Source organism: Siphateles boraxobius, unplaced genomic scaffold (genome assembly GCF_051911475.1).
Source record: "Siphateles boraxobius isolate OS27281-9 unplaced genomic scaffold, OSU_SipBor_1 20, whole genome shotgun sequence".
NCBI classification, from domain to species: Eukaryota; Metazoa; Chordata; class Actinopteri; order Cypriniformes; family Leuciscidae; genus Siphateles; species Siphateles boraxobius.
Genome location: NW_027508811.1, coordinates 16,927,529 through 16,945,000, shown reverse-complemented (window position 1 = coordinate 16,945,000; position 17,472 = coordinate 16,927,529). Strand labels below are relative to the sequence as shown.

The following is a 17,472-nucleotide window of genomic DNA, read 5'->3' as shown; positions in this document are numbered from 1 at the left end:
CCTTGCAAGATTTATAGGCCAGCATTTCTCTCTGGAAGATCCCAGATGTCTGCCTGTGAGGTCAGGGAGACCCAAGCAATTGCACGCCTCAGGGTGCATGTTGAGCGCCTCATACGGCGTGTTAAGGAACACAAGTTCTTTGACACAGAGATTCCACTTCGGCTTTTTGGCAACATTAATCAGCTGTATACTGTTGCATGTCTTCTGACAAACTATGAAAACGGGCCTCTTGTAAAGGCTTGGGCAAAGAAGCCAGAGTAGCACCTGTCTGTAAATAGCTATTTATTTTTTTGCAATGTTAAAAGTTTTTTCAGCCACTTTGGTAATTGTTCATTTTTAAAAATCTATACAAATGACCAGATAATGGTGGTTGTTCACTTTTAGAAATGTATAAAATTGACCAGAGCGTGTCTAACGAAATCGATCTAATCTAAATCGATACCAGTACTGTTTTTTTGTTATATTTTACAACTGGCCAGAGGCTGTATCTATTGTTTGTTTACCTATACAAATGGTCATAGGTAATTTTTTTTACATTTTTGTAACTACTTTCTTTAAATGTACCTTTGTAAATTACTTTTTATAAATTATACATTTTCTAGTACCTCATGTTATGTATGCACTGCTGTACATTGTACATACTTTGAATAAAGAACTACTGAATTATTTGCATTTTATATGTTCTTTAGCTCACCAGTGCTTTTAAGCCATCTGTAATAAAATAACACTTTCATGTACAGTGAATTATATTTACTGAATAATAACCTTTGTTTATGGCTCCCAAATTACAAATAACAGTTATAAAATACTATTTTTAGGTAATAAAATAATATAGGCTAAAAAAAACATTCATAGGAAGAACATGCAATTTAATAAATAATAGATTTCATATATGTACATCTCATTACATTAGTATACAAATTAAGAAAACAAAAATATGTACAAATATTTTGAAAATGGATTGAACTGATAAGAGCTGCTAGATTAGAACTGCCAGTAAGAGAAATAGAGAAGAGAAATTAACAGCATTCTGTAAAAGAAGCGTGACAGGCCATCAGAATCTAATTACATAGGGAAGCATAGAGGTAACAATAAAAAAAGAAATAGTCAATTTTTTCTTTCATTGTTTTGGATATTTCATTGTCTCTGGGAATCCTCTGAATAAACATGTCTTCCTGTGTGTAGACAACAAAGTCACACCAGTCCAAACCAGAAATCAACATCTGGCCCTGGACCTGCCAAAAGTACGAATGAGATTTCCTTAATGTGTGTGTGCCCTCACTGATCTTAATATATGGGCAATCAACATAGCTTGCTACATTGGGGCATTTAATCTCAACAAGGCCAAACACTGTCTGCCCCTTTGGATCATACACGATGCCATCAGGTGATGACCCCATCCAGGGTGCGTCAGGGTGGATAAGGAAACCACAGGGATAGTGGTTAACCTCCCTTACTCTGCAGTACTCCTCTACAGCTGCTGGTTCCATGTCAAGCCCCCTCCTCATGTCTGCAGTCTGATGGCTAGGTCTCAGAAGTCTTTTGGCAAGATTTTCGGCAGAGCTCTGTGCCCTGGTGTGACAGACCTCTCTGAATTTTGAGGAGGTGATGCGGGGCTGCCTTAGCTGGTGCCACTCAATGCAGGAACTCTGCTCTTTTGTGCTGTTGGCAATTTTGTGTGCTGTCTCTAATGTTGTTGCCAGGGACATCATGTGGTGCTGCTGATGTTCAGTGCAGACAAAAGAGCAGGTAGAGGGTCCCAGCCTGTAACCCTGAAGTGGCAGCTGTGGGGGAGAAGGAGCATCTGGGTGGGGACAGGTTTTTGGAACTCTTTTTGCTGGCATGTGATAAGATAACACACTTCCTTCTTGCACTTTTCCAAATGCAGAGTCAACCAGAGGAACATTAATGTCCATAGCCATAGTTGTTATCAGTGGAGCCGCATCACTTGGAAGATCATGGTAGACTTCATCCACCCTGAGTGTGGAAAGTTCAGGCAGAGCTGAACTGACACCCTTATACAAGTTGCTCCTATGGAAAAGACACAATATATATATATATATATATATATATATATATGTTTTTAAATGAGCCATGAAGTAAGTTACATATAAATTGAACGAACAAACAAAATAAAAAAATAAAATAGGCTTTATTTTTTTTAAAAGCCATTAGAGATGGTTAGGACTTTCTTGCTTGAACAACTATCTATACTGATAGTCACTGATATTGTCACTGATCAGTGAGACCTCAAATAAAGTAGTCATCTGATCATATGAGACACATTGTATGTTAATTTCCATTGTTAGTATGGAAATTAACATACAATGTGTCTCATATGATCAGATGACTACTTTATTTGAGGTCTCACTGATCATAACAGAAAATGTCTTTAATGATAATAACAACAATACTAACCTGATGCCTTCCACCAGTTTTCGTTCCTTGGGTCTGGCTGAAAGAATCACCATGTCATTAACCAGACCAGGTTTAACACCCTGCATTTAAACAAAAAAAGGTTATCAATAAACAGAAATATCCATAAATAGAATCAAAGTACCCTGTTAGAAACATTAGTTACCATGGTTCTTGGCTTATGCCATTTCTGTTCAGTCTCTGTGCAGCTGTGTGTTGGGGGAACAGAGGTGATTCTTAGCTGGCAATAATGTGCAGTCTGGTACAACAGTGCTGCCACATGATTACACAAAGCTGTACCTGCCACACAGGTACACTGGCAGCTTTGTAGCTGCAGAGGACGGGCATCCCTAAGCACAACCTGAAAATACACAAATCTGTTACAATAGAATAAAAGTGCAGTTTTTAAAAAGGAGAATGCATGAGTACAGTGAGAATGTTCGACAAAACAAACAAATAATATGTACCATCGACATAAAAAGATGACATAAAAAACTACTAAATTTGTAGGAGCTAAAATTGTAGCCAAAATATAATTTATTATTAATATAATTATTTCTCACTTTACTCATCATCAACAGTGGACACAGAACGTGTGTCGATGCAGTGAAATAGAATTCAGTTTCTGTGAATCCCAGTGCTTACTAACGTTCGTTACATATTTAAAAATCGATAAATATTCCAACACACCAATATTATTAATGGTAGGGTAAATTAAATATGTATTTAAAATAACCTTTAGTAGGATTATGCGATGATTCACAGAAACTTGATCTGACGAACGGAACCTGTCTCATGAAACAGCCTGCACTGAACCTGCAGGATAACTTTCCCTTACGCTCAAGGTGTGAGGCTTTTGGCTTTTCCTCATTGATCTGTAGCACTCAGCCCTAATGGTTACCTCTCCTGTACTTGAATCCTTGTTTGAAACTGACATTGACAAAGGCGTTAGGAAAATTAGATGTAATTGACACATAATAGTAGACAGACCGACACAGACACATAGCCTACGTTACACCTGCTGCGCTAGCTAGATAACATGCATGCTAAGGGCATGTAAACACAGAACACGTCCAGATCTTACCTTCAAAATTGTGGATGTAGCTCGAAACGTACAACTTGAAGCCCTTCTCCTTCTTGGTTGTCGATGTATGACACAATGTTTGTATAATTCGACTCACGTCGTTGACCGTAACCCTAGGGACATCTTGAAGCGACCGAGTGAAAAACGCCATAGTTGCTATTGACGCTACGTGCGCCGGCGACAACCGGATGTGACTTAGCTGGCTGACTTGGAATGCGGAAGAGAGTGTGCATATAGCCTATTGATGCTTCCTTTCATGGGCGAAATTGTGCTCCCCTAATGATTAGTCATTTGAAGCAACAGGTCAAGCGGCTAGATGCCTATGGGAGCAGTAGGAACGGTGCTCTTCAATCGTAGCTCTCCTTGCATGAGCGCCATTAGACAGAAACCACTGTGCCTTTTATCCATTGTGCTACTCGTTGGAGACTGCGTTGGATTTAGTGATGATTCAAGCACTGTCTGCACTAGACCCCACAAATAACTGTCAGACGCACACTGTCCTGGCCGGTAATTACCCTGCACAGCAACCTGCCATAACTCACCCTCTATTTTTGGATTACTGTATAATCAGCTATATGGAAATAAAGGGGCTTAGCTGGCTGATAATATGTCTAAAGCTACAAATTAGTGTCAGTTATGACTGGTTCGGGGGTTGGGTGTTTGAGGGAGTGTCGCGGCTGGATTGTCTGTTGCCATGAAGATTAACAATATGGCAAAGCCCAGGGGGGAAAACAGTAATTCTGTTTTCCAAAACATATATCTAAACATCTTGATATACTTGAAATGCAAATGTAAAAGTCTTTAAAATGTAACAAAATTGAGATTAAGTCAACAGCTGCTGGCTGTATTGAGCGGCCAGCGAAGGTCAGTAAAAGAAAACCTCCATTAGAATAGATTTAGGCTACACTAATAAATTCATGTCATATTTCTTGCAACTAGAGTGGTAGGGGACATGTCAACTTGGAGCTCAATGACGACTGGCTGGACTGAGCTGCCAGGAGTGGCGGTAACCAAACAGTTGGATGTGAATGAAAATAAATAAATAAATATCCATTGTTTTTTAAAGTATTTTTTTTAAGGAATTCACAGAAAATTGAAAATTATTGTAACGGTTTCATTTAATGAGCCTAAATGAGCCTAAACTTTTTTAACATGTAATACACATGCATTAGGATTAAAACAAGAAGGGCATAGCCTCGTGAAAAAAAGAAAAAACATGAACATTGCGGCTGCTTGCCATCCTCTGTGGTTGGTTTGTCAGTATCGCGGTATTCTAATATTCTGGATATTGCGACAGTGTTGAAACAAGTGTCCTCAGAAATCACAGACAAATCTATATCTGTGTCAGCCCTAGCCTGGTGAAGGCCGTTTAATACTGTGGATAAATCTATTAATACTGGTTTATTAAATTATTAATACCCGTTTAATACTGTGGATAACTATATATATTTATTCATATAAAAATATGACAATTATATTATATAATATAAATAATGTCCTTAACTGCTGGCAAGCTGAAAAAGGAATAAAAATAAATAAAAATAATTCTTCACTTTGAGCCCTGAAATTGTTGGGTCAGGTTTGTTCTTGAAATAAACACGTTGCACATGGTGTGAAATGGACACATTCCGTGAAGGAAAGTCCTCACATGACCGCTCCCATTATTTGAATGTTTGATGAGCTGAAGGAAGTAACCCAGTTTCAGTCAGTCATTGTAATTTTCATTCCGTTTCAGTCTATCTCTCTTTTTCATCAGCTCCTCCTGTCTGCTTTCCGTTCCCTGGATCTGAAGCGTGTAATTTGGTTAGTGATGGGCCGTGGTGTCCATCTTTGCAGAGGGCTATCTCTGATCTGTCCAGTTTGGGGACTGGGGACTAATTGAACTAATCTTTCAAGCAACACCCTTTTGCAGTTCATGTATTTCACAATAGCAATCTCCACAGTTGATCAATTTCAGCTGCTTTTTGTCTAAAAAGAGCATTTCTTATAAGATTGTCTAAAGTTTCCTTCATCCTGCTGGCATTTATTTGTTTTGCACATATATTTATGATTTTTTTAATAGTCAAATTGCCTTCAGTTTCAACTGTCCCTTTACAGAGGCTTGACATTCCCCTCAGTGATGATGGTGAGTCAGAACATTGCTTTAATGAGCATATGTGACCCAGGTTGGAAAGCAAACACCTGTACTATTTGTAAGGTCCTGCAGGCTTCTCATCAATACAGCCAATCGCATCCCATACAACTATACAACTCTACTGGACAGTTGAAAAGCTGGATTTTGTTGTTAGACATTCTCAAGAGGCAAACTCAATGGCATGTCAAAAGCTCCCAGAACTCGAGTGTCAAATCAGTGATGTCAAATCAATAGAAGGGGACACTGTGCCCTGATGTTGACCGCTTGAGACATGGACACACTAGCTTGTCCATGGCCACTGGCTGAGAATGTCCCTGTGTGTCTGCAGAGCTGCGTGCATATACCCAGAAACCAGGATTTGCTTATTGTTAAAAAATGCCTGAAAATATTTTTATATCATTGTCTAAGGTGTTTGGTTCTGTTGTTTTCTTCTTCATTGCAGTTAGATTGTATTTAAATAATATTAACGTTATGTTGTAATATTAAAAATATCTGTTTTGCTTGATTTTCCTTTTTTTAAACCCTTTTTATCCAACCCATCTCCTGAACGTATATTACATCTGTTTTTACGTCATCCTTTTATCATTTCAATATTTTTATAGTGTACATAATATGATTTAATATTTTACAATTATTTAAAACTATTGCTTATACATTTTTTAATATCAAATTATCCTGTTATTATAATCATACAGGAAACTACAAGACAACCATAAATTCATTAGCACTTGCCGGACAATGATGGCTCACATGGTAAAGGTTGCTGATTGGTTCATAACTTTCAGGCTATTCTTACTAGGAGTGGAAATCTTTTTGACTCTCATGATTCGATTCTTGTGGTAACAATTCTCGATTTTGCATCGAATTTTTATTTGATATAGCCTATGCATATATTTGAATGCAAGGCTGCTTAGCCTTTTATGTTCGGCGTGAGCATGCGTGCATCTTTTGCATCCATAAAATGTATGATTATTTCCTGGTTCCGATCAACAGCGATCGTTTAGAGTTAGAAAAATATAATGCCGCTGTTGCATTCTCAATATTTAGTGATTTAGCCTCATATACAGGATATGTTCATGTGCTTTTACAAGTGTAAAAAATACAAAAACTTGTATATTATATACTGGCATGTCTTATTTAAGGCTATTTTCTATTCGTTAAAATATTGATATAGGAACTGTTGTTGTCAAGTTAGCTTCATTTGTCCCCCGTTGCAAGCTTGTGCGCTTCTAAACTGTCCGGGTGCTGCACTGCTCTTTGTTTTGTCAACATCACGTTATTAACATGTAAAATGTTTATATATATATATATATATATATATATATATATATATATATATATATATATATAAACACTTATTTTATTTTTTAAATAAATGTTTTAAAAACTTTCTTCTGTGAAACATAAAAGAAGATATATTGAGAACATCACAAATCAGTGGTCAAAACTGAATCGATTAGAATCGTTAGAAGACAGAATCGTGATTCAAATGTGAATCGACCCCCTACCTCCACCCCTAATTCTTAATTACTCTTTTTCAACGTGTCCCGAAACACTTAGATCTTTATATTTGAGCCCTGCTTGCCAAGGTTTCAAGTAAAACTTCACCTGTTGATTTTCTTAAACAATAAGAAAGACCATTTCACAAAAAAAAAATAAAAAAAATCTGTAATGGATACTTTGATAGTGCTGTTTAAGACATTTACATTTAAGCTTTTGTTTAAGCTAAGACTGCATTGCATTTCATGCATTTTATTCACTTGCCTTACTGTTCCTTTTGCCATGCAAAGAGCGTCAGCTAGGGGTGTGCCATATCATACCGTCCACGATAATACCGGTATACATTTTTACATGATAAAAAAAGTGTCATATCGCGATATCTATGATATAGCAACGCGATGACGTTTGGCGCATTTACGTTCCCTAGCACGCACAACAACAACACCTGTCTGAGCGCGAGAGCAGCCTGTCAGCCTCCGATGACGATTTAGCAATTTCACAAACAGCTTGAGTGTTCAGCGGGGCTGCCGACGCGCGTCTTCTCTCGCGCGCGTTTAGGAGTCGGGACATGACTGAATGGTCTCTTGCACAATCGGGCCATCAGTGCATCGTAACTGAAGTTTATAATTTTCAAGTCTTCTTAATTCTTATCAGTTTAAACATTCAAGCAGTTTTAAACTATCCAGTAAGCTACTCGCGCACTCTCTGAGAGAGTTGCACTGCGTGCATACATAGAGTACCTAGGCTACAGCTCGTGAGGAACTAAAGTTATTTTTGCGGATTATATCGCTTTAATGGGGGGAAAAACGCAAAATTGGTTAAAACTTCCGGTCTTGGTAAGTATACTCATAAACACAGTCGGTTATGTATAAAACGCATGTGACAGTGTGACAGACAGTATAATGAAAACAGCAATGGATCCGTGCACTAGCTCTAAAAGTGACAGCAGCCATAGGCTATGCGTCTGTCATTAATGTTGTCGTCAAAACAACAAAAGATAGCTTTAATTGTAATGAATGAGAATTATTAGCCTATGTATTTAATTTAATCAGGAAACAGAACTAACAGACTGTGTTATTTTACATTTGATTACTTTATTATGTTTCTGTAGTATTTCTGAATACTGGTGTTAGACCTACACACATTTAAAATTTAATTCAAAGATTGAAATCAAGCTTCCTTGTGTTGTGTAAACTCTTACAAAATTACCACATTGTAAAAACGCAATGAGTGAGCAAACATTTAGGCGAGATAAACATAATAAGAAAATTTTCAACAACAACAAAAAAAATGTCTATATCGTCATAAATATCATTATTGCAAATATTCTTGAAATATCGTGATAGAATTTTGAGGCTATATCGCCCACCTCTAGCGTCAGCAGAAGGTCATATAGGGTGAGCTGAATGACCTTAAAGATCAATGCTGTTGAGTTCAATTGTGCAGAGACACGTTCAATGCCCCAACTGCACTCAAACAGATGTTTTCTGATTTGTGTCTCTGAAATTACTCTCTAAAATGGATTCTGTCAGGACTACAGATTTTTAAGGGGTTTTTCCAAAGTAAAGCGAACACAGCTTTGTGCAAGACTTTTGACTGAAACTTAAGTAGGTCTTAAAGTTCATTAGCTATGTTTCCATCCACCTATTTTTATGCGCATTTTGGGATATTGCAAAAAAAAAAAAAAACTGGATTGATAATGCGCACAAATTTAAAAAATGCGCATTAAAAACTTATGTGTTCAATTGAGTCAGATAAACTTTTTGCAATGGGACGGCATAACAGGACTAACCAGCGGACAGGTCTCATTGCACAGCATCTGAAATGCTGTTTTGGTTGTTCTGAAATGCCTGAGCAAAGTCTGTCGCCCAAAGGGTTCAGTATAATTACCTCCCATAACTGTCTTATACAACTGAGTTCCCAAACAGCAGACATCTGCCTGCGAAAGCAAAATAACTGCATTTCGTCTGTGCACTCTGAGGCGCAAGTAATTTATTATATACAAAATCATTATATACACAGTGGCTTCTCCTATTGCTGCCACTTCCATTTTTCTTAGTGATCATTAGCGGCAACTTATCAGGAAGTGACGACTGTTCTCTTTGGCTCACTGGATGAAACGGTGCTTTATTTTCAAATGGTTTATGCGATATTCCAATTTTGCGCACAAGTTAAAGGGTTAGTTCACCCAAAAATGAAAATGATGTCATTAATGACTCACCCTCATGTCGCTCCAAGCCCGTAAGACCTCCGTTCATCTTCAGAACACAGTTTAAGATATTTTAGATTTAGTCCGAGAGCTTTCTGTCCCTCCATTGAAAATGTATGAACGGTATACTGTCCTTGTCCAGAAAGGAAATAAAGACATCATCAAAGTAGTCCATGTGACATCAGTGGGTTAGTTAGAATGTTTTGAAGCATCGGAAATACATTTTGGTCCAAAAATAACAAAAACTACGACTTTATTCAGCATTGTATTGTCTTCCGGTTCTGTTGGGGATCCGCGTTCAGTGACGCTGCTGACGTAAGACGCTGCTGACGTGTGTCTGGTGCGCCCGAGCTTCGTTTACAGTCTGAGGGAGACGCACTCTGGAAACAAAACAATCTTCACAAACATGTCTAAGGATTTCCACACAGAGGAAGACTTGCATTTTTTTTGCCCAGCCATATTTATTTGAACCCGAATACACGTCAGCAGCGTCTTACGTCATCAGCGTCACTGCGAACTCAGTAATGCGGATCCCCAACAGAACCGGAAGACAATACAATGCTGAATAAAGTCGTAGTTTTTGTTATTTTTGGACCAAAATGTATTTCCGATGCTTCAAAACATTCTAACTAACTCACTGATGTCACATGGACTACTTTGATGATTTCTTTATTTCCTTTCTGGACAAGGACAGTATACCGTTCATACATTTTCAATGGAGGGACAGAAAGCTCTCTGACTAAATCTAAAATATCTTAAACTGTGTTCTGAAGATGAACGGAGGTCTTACGGGCTTGGAGCGACATGAGGTTGAGTCATTAATGACATCATTTTAATTTTTGGGTGAACTAGCCCTTTAAATTAGCAACTTTGGATGGAAACATAGCCATTGACAGTTTATTAGAGTTAAGATCTGTGAAGGTGAAGTTTGACAGCAGATACATTTGGGTAACTGAATTGGGTTTAATGGGACTGACAGCTCTCTCAATAATTTAGCATGCAAGCGTGTAGATGTGCCGGACAAGCAGCGGGGCCATGGCACACAGTCTCAGCTCATGGCAGGCAGGTGGGGTCAGGACAGCCTCCGCAGCCTCCTGGGCATGGCCAGATGGGAGGTGTATATGATTGTGTGTCTGTGTGTGCATGCAAGCTGCCCGGCAGGAAGCTAGCAGGTCTTTGTTTGTTCCGCTGACATTCCGCATCATCCTTCTTCTGGAGATGCATACATTCCTCAAGATAAAAGACTAAAGCTGGAAAACACACTCATCACTTCATCTCACACTCAGAATTTCCTCTGCTTGTTAACCTGCTCCCTGTTTCTTCAAACTCTTGGATAAATCACATGGGCTTATCAGATCTTTGACAACTGATTGGTAAGACATAATTGCTTCTCTCATGTGATTGGATGAGATTGGATTACGAGGTGTCAAGAAAGCTGAATTTAGGAGATCGTTGAAGAAAGGTGTCGTCAGCATCAGATACAGCTTGCAAAATCTCCATCTCCAAACTGGCTTCTGTTCTTAAGATGTCTTGCCCTCCTGAGAGAGACATTTAAGAAGGGGTGGAAAGTCAACTGCAGACGGTGCAGAGCAGCAAGTGCTTTTTGTGCCTGATACATTCTTGATGACAAGAGCTTCTTAGGCATTTTAGAAGCTGTCTTGAAGACTGTCTTTCAACCTTGTCTTTCAGAGAGCTTTTGTATAAGACACGGTCAGCTTCAAAGATCAGAAGGCGATGTAAACATTGCTTTGGTCTAATTTCTAATATTTCTTACAGGTTCTCTGGCATCTGGATATCTTTCGGCGAAGTTTCCGGCAGCTCACCACACACAAGTGCATGGAAGACTCGTGCATCTTCTGCGCTCTGAAGGTAAAGCACTGAGCCCATCAGGTTTTAACTTTATTCAGGATGCATTTAAATCATAGAGCTGACTGGGATCTCTGCTCCATTATAGCTTTTCTCAATTCAGTAGTTTCCCTTTTTTTATGAAGCCTAATGCGTTCTTACCATCTGTGTATGATTTAAGATTCTGAAGTGTTATGAAACATTAAATGGTGAACTTTATTGTTGAAGCAGAGAGATAATCGGGTTTACCCAGGTTTTTTGTTGTTGTTGTTGTAGATATAGTCACACATTTTTTGTTTAAAGGCATAGTTCACCCAAAAATTACATGACTTGCTCATACTCGTGTTGTGCCAAGCCTGTATGACTTTCTTTCTTCTGTGGAACATAAAAGAGGATATTTTGAGAAATGTCTCAGTGGAAAGAAAGTCATACAGGTTTGGAATGAAATTTAGCAGTACATTTTTGTTTTAACTGATTAATGGCTCCATTCGGTAAGTCTATAAAGAACAGCACCCAACAACTAACTGCAGCTAAAAAGGACTAACTTATTTCATGTTTTTTTTTTTTTTGCATAAGTTACTCAAAATGATGTAACTGCTATTCATTCTCAAATGAGAAACAAAGACAATAATTCACTTGCCATTTAGTTTAATTATTTTCATAATATGTATGGTTTATTTTAATGATTATTTAGGCCCAGTTATTTTGTCAAAAAGCAAAAATGACCAATTATTAAAAAACACTGGATGTGTGTTGGACACCAAAACACAAAAATCATTGTTAAATCAGTTTAAAGCTTCCAGACATTGCTTTATCTCTTGTGCTGTTTGCAGACCTTTTGACCTGTATTGTATTATGTACTATTAAGACATGAAGTATATGGTAAAGCATTATAAGGAATAGACGTGTGTCAAAAAAATAGCCTAACCGTCTTGTGTTTAACTAGAGTTGCGTGGCAAGCAGTTTTGAGGTTATGCAACTCTTGCCGTGCCATTCCTTTTTCCGTCCCTTTTCTTTTTTGTCCCTCCCTCACTTACTCTCAATTTATATTAGATTCCTTTTAATGTTCAGGAGTGCCATTGGCGCTTTCCATCAAATGTTCAATAACTCAGCTGGAAATTAGAGAGCTCTCTCCTGAACCCTGTGCCAGTGCAGTAGGGGGCTGGCTGTCTGCTCTCAAACACAGGACTAGGACAATATGTCTGTCAGCCTGTCCGCTCTCTTTCATGGGTATAATACTGCCTCTGTGTTCAGCTGTCTGTGTTTCTCTGACTTTACTCCAGTATGTTTCACTGTCAGTGCATAAGTCCAGTGTATCTCTTGGTTCAAACCTCTCAGAGAGTTTTCAGCCTTCAAAGCAAAGATGTTAATCCCGTAATTACTCTGTTTACTGAAGAGTTTCTTATGTCAGCACAGAAGTCTCGCAGATAGGCATGTCTTGCTTTCTTACAGCATGGGAAATCTTAGGTGTGTTCATGTATACCAGGAGACACTTAATTATGCAGGGTTTAAATGTGGCTTAAGAGGGGAAAAGAGACTGCTTTTAAAGGGATAGTTCACCCCAAAATGAAAATTCATTCAATTACTCACCCATATGTCGCACATATGATGTTCTTTCTTCTGTAAAACAAGAGCAGAAACGTTTTTAAGAATGTCACTGCTCTTTTTCATACAAAGCAAAAAGTTGTGATTATTGGCTACATTTAAAAGTATTATGAAGCCATTCAAATGCAGTGTTTGTGGAACAAACCAAAATTTAGGCTGTTATTTGCTGATTTGTAACATCTTTTACTGATTTGAATAGTGCAGAATCTTAAACATGTCTTATTAATTTTCCTCTATCATGTTTTAAAAGGTTTCAAAATCATAAAACTTTTTGTTTAAATTGGTTTTCCTGGTGCCCTTTTAAAGCCCACTTTATAATTTCAGAAACAAATGCAAAATTTTTACTTTATTTGGCCCAAAAAAGTGTATATTAGTACTTAAGAGTAGTAATATATACACATAAGGTACTACTATGAACCTTTTTGGGGTCCTTTTGAGGGTACTGGCCCAGTGAAGAGTGTATTTTTTAATAGAAACTGGATGGCAAAGTGTTGATAATGTTCTCTTTGATTATCATTAAAGGAAAGCTGTTATTTGTTTTTTCAGAGCATCTTTGCGCAGTTCCAGTTCAGCAGTGAGAAGGTGCTGCCCTCTGATGCTCTCCGCTGCGCTCTGGCCAAAACCTTCCAGGATGAACAGCGATTCCAGCTCGGCATTATGGATGACGCAGCTGAGTGTTTCGTAAGGGCTCTTGACTCTTTACCATTACTCTTTTCTTTCACTTCCCTCCCCCTTTAAAGCATTACTGCTTTTCCTCCTATTCTCTCCTCCATGTCCTTGCTCTTTCCATCTTCTTTAGAATGCTTTCACATGCCATATTGTACTCTCCGCTGATGAGGTAGATTTTCTTGAAGAGGATATTGCTTTGTCTTAAATATTTCTTGTGTACATTGTTAGCTCAGCTTATGACATGTCTTGAGTCCATTTAGTGCAAGTAGAAGGAAGATGTTTGTTATCCTCTTGGCCCAGTAACTATATCTCTATCTCAGTCTTTTCCCTTTATTGTTGTTTTCGGTAGGATGATTGATAGTACAGATAGCTGCGATGCGATCCACTGTAAAGTAAACCTTCCTGTTTGATGCTGTAGTCTTTTGTAATCACAGAGAGACAGACGTCTCCTATTTTACTCAGTGATTAATTTCCTCCTAATGGCTCATTTTAAAGGCCATAGCATCATAACATATAAGATAAAGAATAGCCCCCTGTCTCAGCCCCTTTCGACTGCTGGTTTAGCAACACTGTACAATGTGCTGACCAGTAAGAACTGCAACCACGAACTGCAAATGCACATTTTTTCCTTTTAACCACTATTGTTGTCTGGCCGTTATGCAAGACTGGAGACACTGGTGAAGGGCAGATGCTTGAACTTTCAATATTTCCCTGCAGAACACAACCAACCCCCATAACCCAATTTCCTTAGCCATAACCCTCAGCCATAAGAGTTATCCACAGACTCACCCACTGGACAGTGAGAATCAATTAACATGAGACATGCATGACACACGCTGTTTCTCTTCAGTTGTATTTTGATTGGAGCACACTAAGTGTTAATAATTTAGCAATAATTCTCTGGTGCAGGAGAATATCCTCATGAGGATCCACTTTCACATCTCTGATGAGACCAAGGAGGACATCTGCACAGCAAAACACTGCATCCCTCACCAGAAGTTTGCTATGACACTCTTTGAGCAGGTAAATCCCCTTAATTAACAAGCAATTAGTAGTAACAATTAAGAAGTACCTTTTATTTTGAAGGCAGCATGAAATCCGTTGGAAATGTATTAAACTTCCATAATGGGAGATATTACTGAATGGCAGAATATTTGTTGGGGAAAAAATCTAAAATGGTATATATCAGGATTTGATTTGACATGCAATGATGTATCTTGAAATATGTTCATAATTTTTTGCTCACTTCTAAAATATTTTAGAATTTTTTGCTCACTTTTAAAGTATTTATTTGGCTATAAATACCTCTTTATAAGTTATATTTTTGTAAATATTTTTTTAATATCATCATAAATGACTCGAAAAATAAAGTTAATTTAGATCAAAGGAAAGTCATATAAAAATAATGGAAATTAATTGTATCAATTTTAAATTAATTAATTGTATTGAACACTAATACACCTAGTTTTTAATATACAGTAATGTTTACCATTCTGTCCATTTTATATAGAAAGGATTACTTAACAGATATTGTTTTCTTTCTCATTTAGTGTGTGTGCAGCAACTGTGGAGCCTCATCAGACCCCTTACCCTTCATTCAGATGGTCCACTACATCTCCACCACCTCTTTGTGGTGAGAAAAAACATCCCTGCAGCACATACACATGCACAACAGTGAGTGGTGATAAAGAATGAGGTCATTTTGAACGCGGGACCAAAAAGGGCCACACTGTGCACGGCACAGAAAACATCATGTCCTATACTCTTCTCCAGCTGAGCAAATGAGCTCTTCGCCACATCAAACACAGTGAAATCAATCATAACAGAAAGAGATTCCCTCAATGGCCAAGAGCACATGGCAACAGCAAGTTTAAATATTACTCTAGGTCTCCTGGCCACTGCTTTTAATCATGGGTGATGAGCGGCCAGATCCGAAGCCGAGCCACACAGCAGAGCAGCTCCCCTTGAACCTCTGCTGTCAGACATTGTCAGCATCTGCTTTTAGAGCTGCGAGTTGCGAGTGCAGTCTGGATTACTGCATTCAGACTGCCAGTGCGGCAGATACTTTGCGCCCATTAACAAACAGACATAAGTACAACAACAATGAAAGGGCTTCATGAATATTCCAGTATGTGGCTCTGATTTAAGGAGGTTTTTTATGACAATAGCTGACATTGCTATTACTGTGTAAATCACTGAACCTGAGTACTGTTACTGTCCAAGTACTGTTGCAAGGATTACAACTAATGGATTAATAAATTAGTACAATACAAATATTTAAAGTTATTCAGCTAAGCAATATTCTCTGCCTCAAAACTCTGCCTGATCTGCCTCTCTGCCTACATGGAACGTTAAGTGCAGTCTCCATAGGCAGGCTCTGATCGGTTTCAATACGCAAAATGAAAGGAATGGTTCAATATTCTAATAAGAATAAATGTACTTAACACATTTTAAATTACAATTCATACAGTACTGAAAAGTATAGTCAGATTTTTTAAGTATATTTAGCTTATCATTAGCATCCCATAATTTGGCAAAACGTGGTATCTGAGGGAGACAGCATAAATAAGTTTCCTAACTTTTGAGACAATCTTTATGGACATGCCTATGAATTCCGCTCATTTTATAATATTGTGTATTTGAATGTCAGTGGGAATAATTATGTTAAAAATATTGTGTGGAATGATGACGAAGTCTCCCTTGTATAAACACAATCTCACTCAGAGGAGCATGTACAGGTAACATTGGCAAGACTGTCACCCTGAGACCTGCCTGAGCTGCGAAGTTGCTCCAGGCACGCAGTGTTGCAGTGTCTTTGAGATGCAGTGACCTCTGCTGCAACAATAAGATCAAACCTGTCTGGACAATGACCTCAGAAACACCCTCCTGAATACAAAAACACTGTATGCATATGCACCCAAAAACTTGAATCGCTTATTTAGGTTAATGTTACAAATTCCATTTGAAGTCAAATAGTAATTATAGGCTGTTTACTAAATCAAAGGCAGCAAATACAAACACTTCACCCATAATTACAGGTATGAGAGCTGCAGTTTATTGCTTGTGATATCTTAACGTATGACATGTGTTGGTTATGCTACAGTAACCAGGCAGTGCGAATGCTGGAATGCCGAGAGAAGCCCACCCCAGACATGTTTGGAGAGCTGCTGAGGAACGCCAGCACCGTGGGAGACCTGCGCAACTGCCCGGTTAGCATTACTACACAGCGCCACACACTCAGATCCATCAAATCAACTGCTAATTAGGCATAATGAACCCTGGGACTGTGTGTGTGTGTGGCGCTTGTCTGGGTTTGAATAGGATGGTGGCCATTGAGTAATCGCTGGGTCAAAACAGGATGCAATCAGTGGAATGTTAATTTGTGGCCCTGAGGAGGACCAGCTTCTTAAGCAACACACTCACACACATTTGTTTTCGTGTCAGATCAGAGTTTCCGTGCGTAAGGGATGACGGCTTATCACATCGCAAAAAAATAAATACTTTCCTTAACCAGTATTTTGTCTTTCCAGCAAAAATATCTAAACATCCTTGAAACAAGATATGTTTACTCTTTAAAAGAAATTAATATGTACTATAGCAAGAGCTTGACCAAAAGTGACAGAAAAGACATATATAGTGTTGCTAAATATTTCTTTTTCAAATAAGTGCTGTTTTTTTTTTATTTCTCTGTTTTTAACATTGATAATAATACTAACTGTTTCTTGAGCCCCAAATCAGCATATTCAAATTATTCTAAATGATAATTTAAAGGATTTTAAAATTGATTAAAATAGAAAAATAGTTTTTAGATTGTAATATTTCACAATATTTGGTGAGTATAAGAGACTTCATCCAAAAAGCTTAAACATCTTATCAACCCAAAACTTAGGAACGGTAGCGTTAAGGCTTGTTTATACAGAAATAAAAGTTTAATGAGGTGTATGCTTCAAACAAGAAAGGTACTTTGTATTTGGGATAAGAAGAATAAACTTAATTCAAAGGGAAAACAAG

General features: G+C 38.0%; 2 protein-coding genes and 1 long non-coding RNA gene across 11 annotated transcripts in view; 2 read left to right on the top strand and 1 right to left on the bottom strand.

Moving 5' to 3' along the window:
* Window positions 1-666, top strand: part of LOC143745213 (uncharacterized) — a 4,698-nt gene extending 4,032 nt beyond the window's left edge. Inside the window, exon 3 of the mRNA XM_077237181.1 lies at window positions 1-666. This exon is cut by the window's left edge and continues 501 nt beyond it. Coding sequence (XP_077093296.1) covers window positions 1-261 — 261 coding nt within the window. The 3' untranslated portion in view covers window positions 262-666.
* Window positions 1-17,472, top strand: part of usp54a (ubiquitin specific peptidase 54a) — a 69,825-nt gene that overhangs the window by 32,071 nt on the left and 20,282 nt on the right. For all 9 annotated transcript variants that reach the window (XR_013205959.1, XM_077237176.1, XM_077237180.1 and 6 more), the window contains 5 exons: window positions 11,119-11,211; window positions 13,339-13,473; window positions 14,371-14,484; window positions 15,012-15,094; window positions 16,565-16,670. Coding sequence is in view for 8 of the 9 variants with exons in the window: in XM_077237176.1 (XP_077093291.1) it covers window positions 11,119-11,211; window positions 13,339-13,473; window positions 14,371-14,484; window positions 15,012-15,094; window positions 16,565-16,670 (531 nt within the window). In the remaining variant the exon portion in view is untranslated. The remainder of the gene's footprint in view (window positions 1-11,118; window positions 11,212-13,338; window positions 13,474-14,370; window positions 14,485-15,011; window positions 15,095-16,564; window positions 16,671-17,472) is intronic.
* LOC143744709 (uncharacterized) lies at window positions 1,882-2,741 on the bottom strand. Its single transcript, XR_013205903.1, has 3 exons — window positions 2,582-2,741; window positions 2,419-2,498; window positions 1,882-2,031 (listed from the first exon to the last, which is right to left on the bottom strand). It is a non-coding gene; the product is annotated as an uncharacterized LOC143744709 (long non-coding RNA).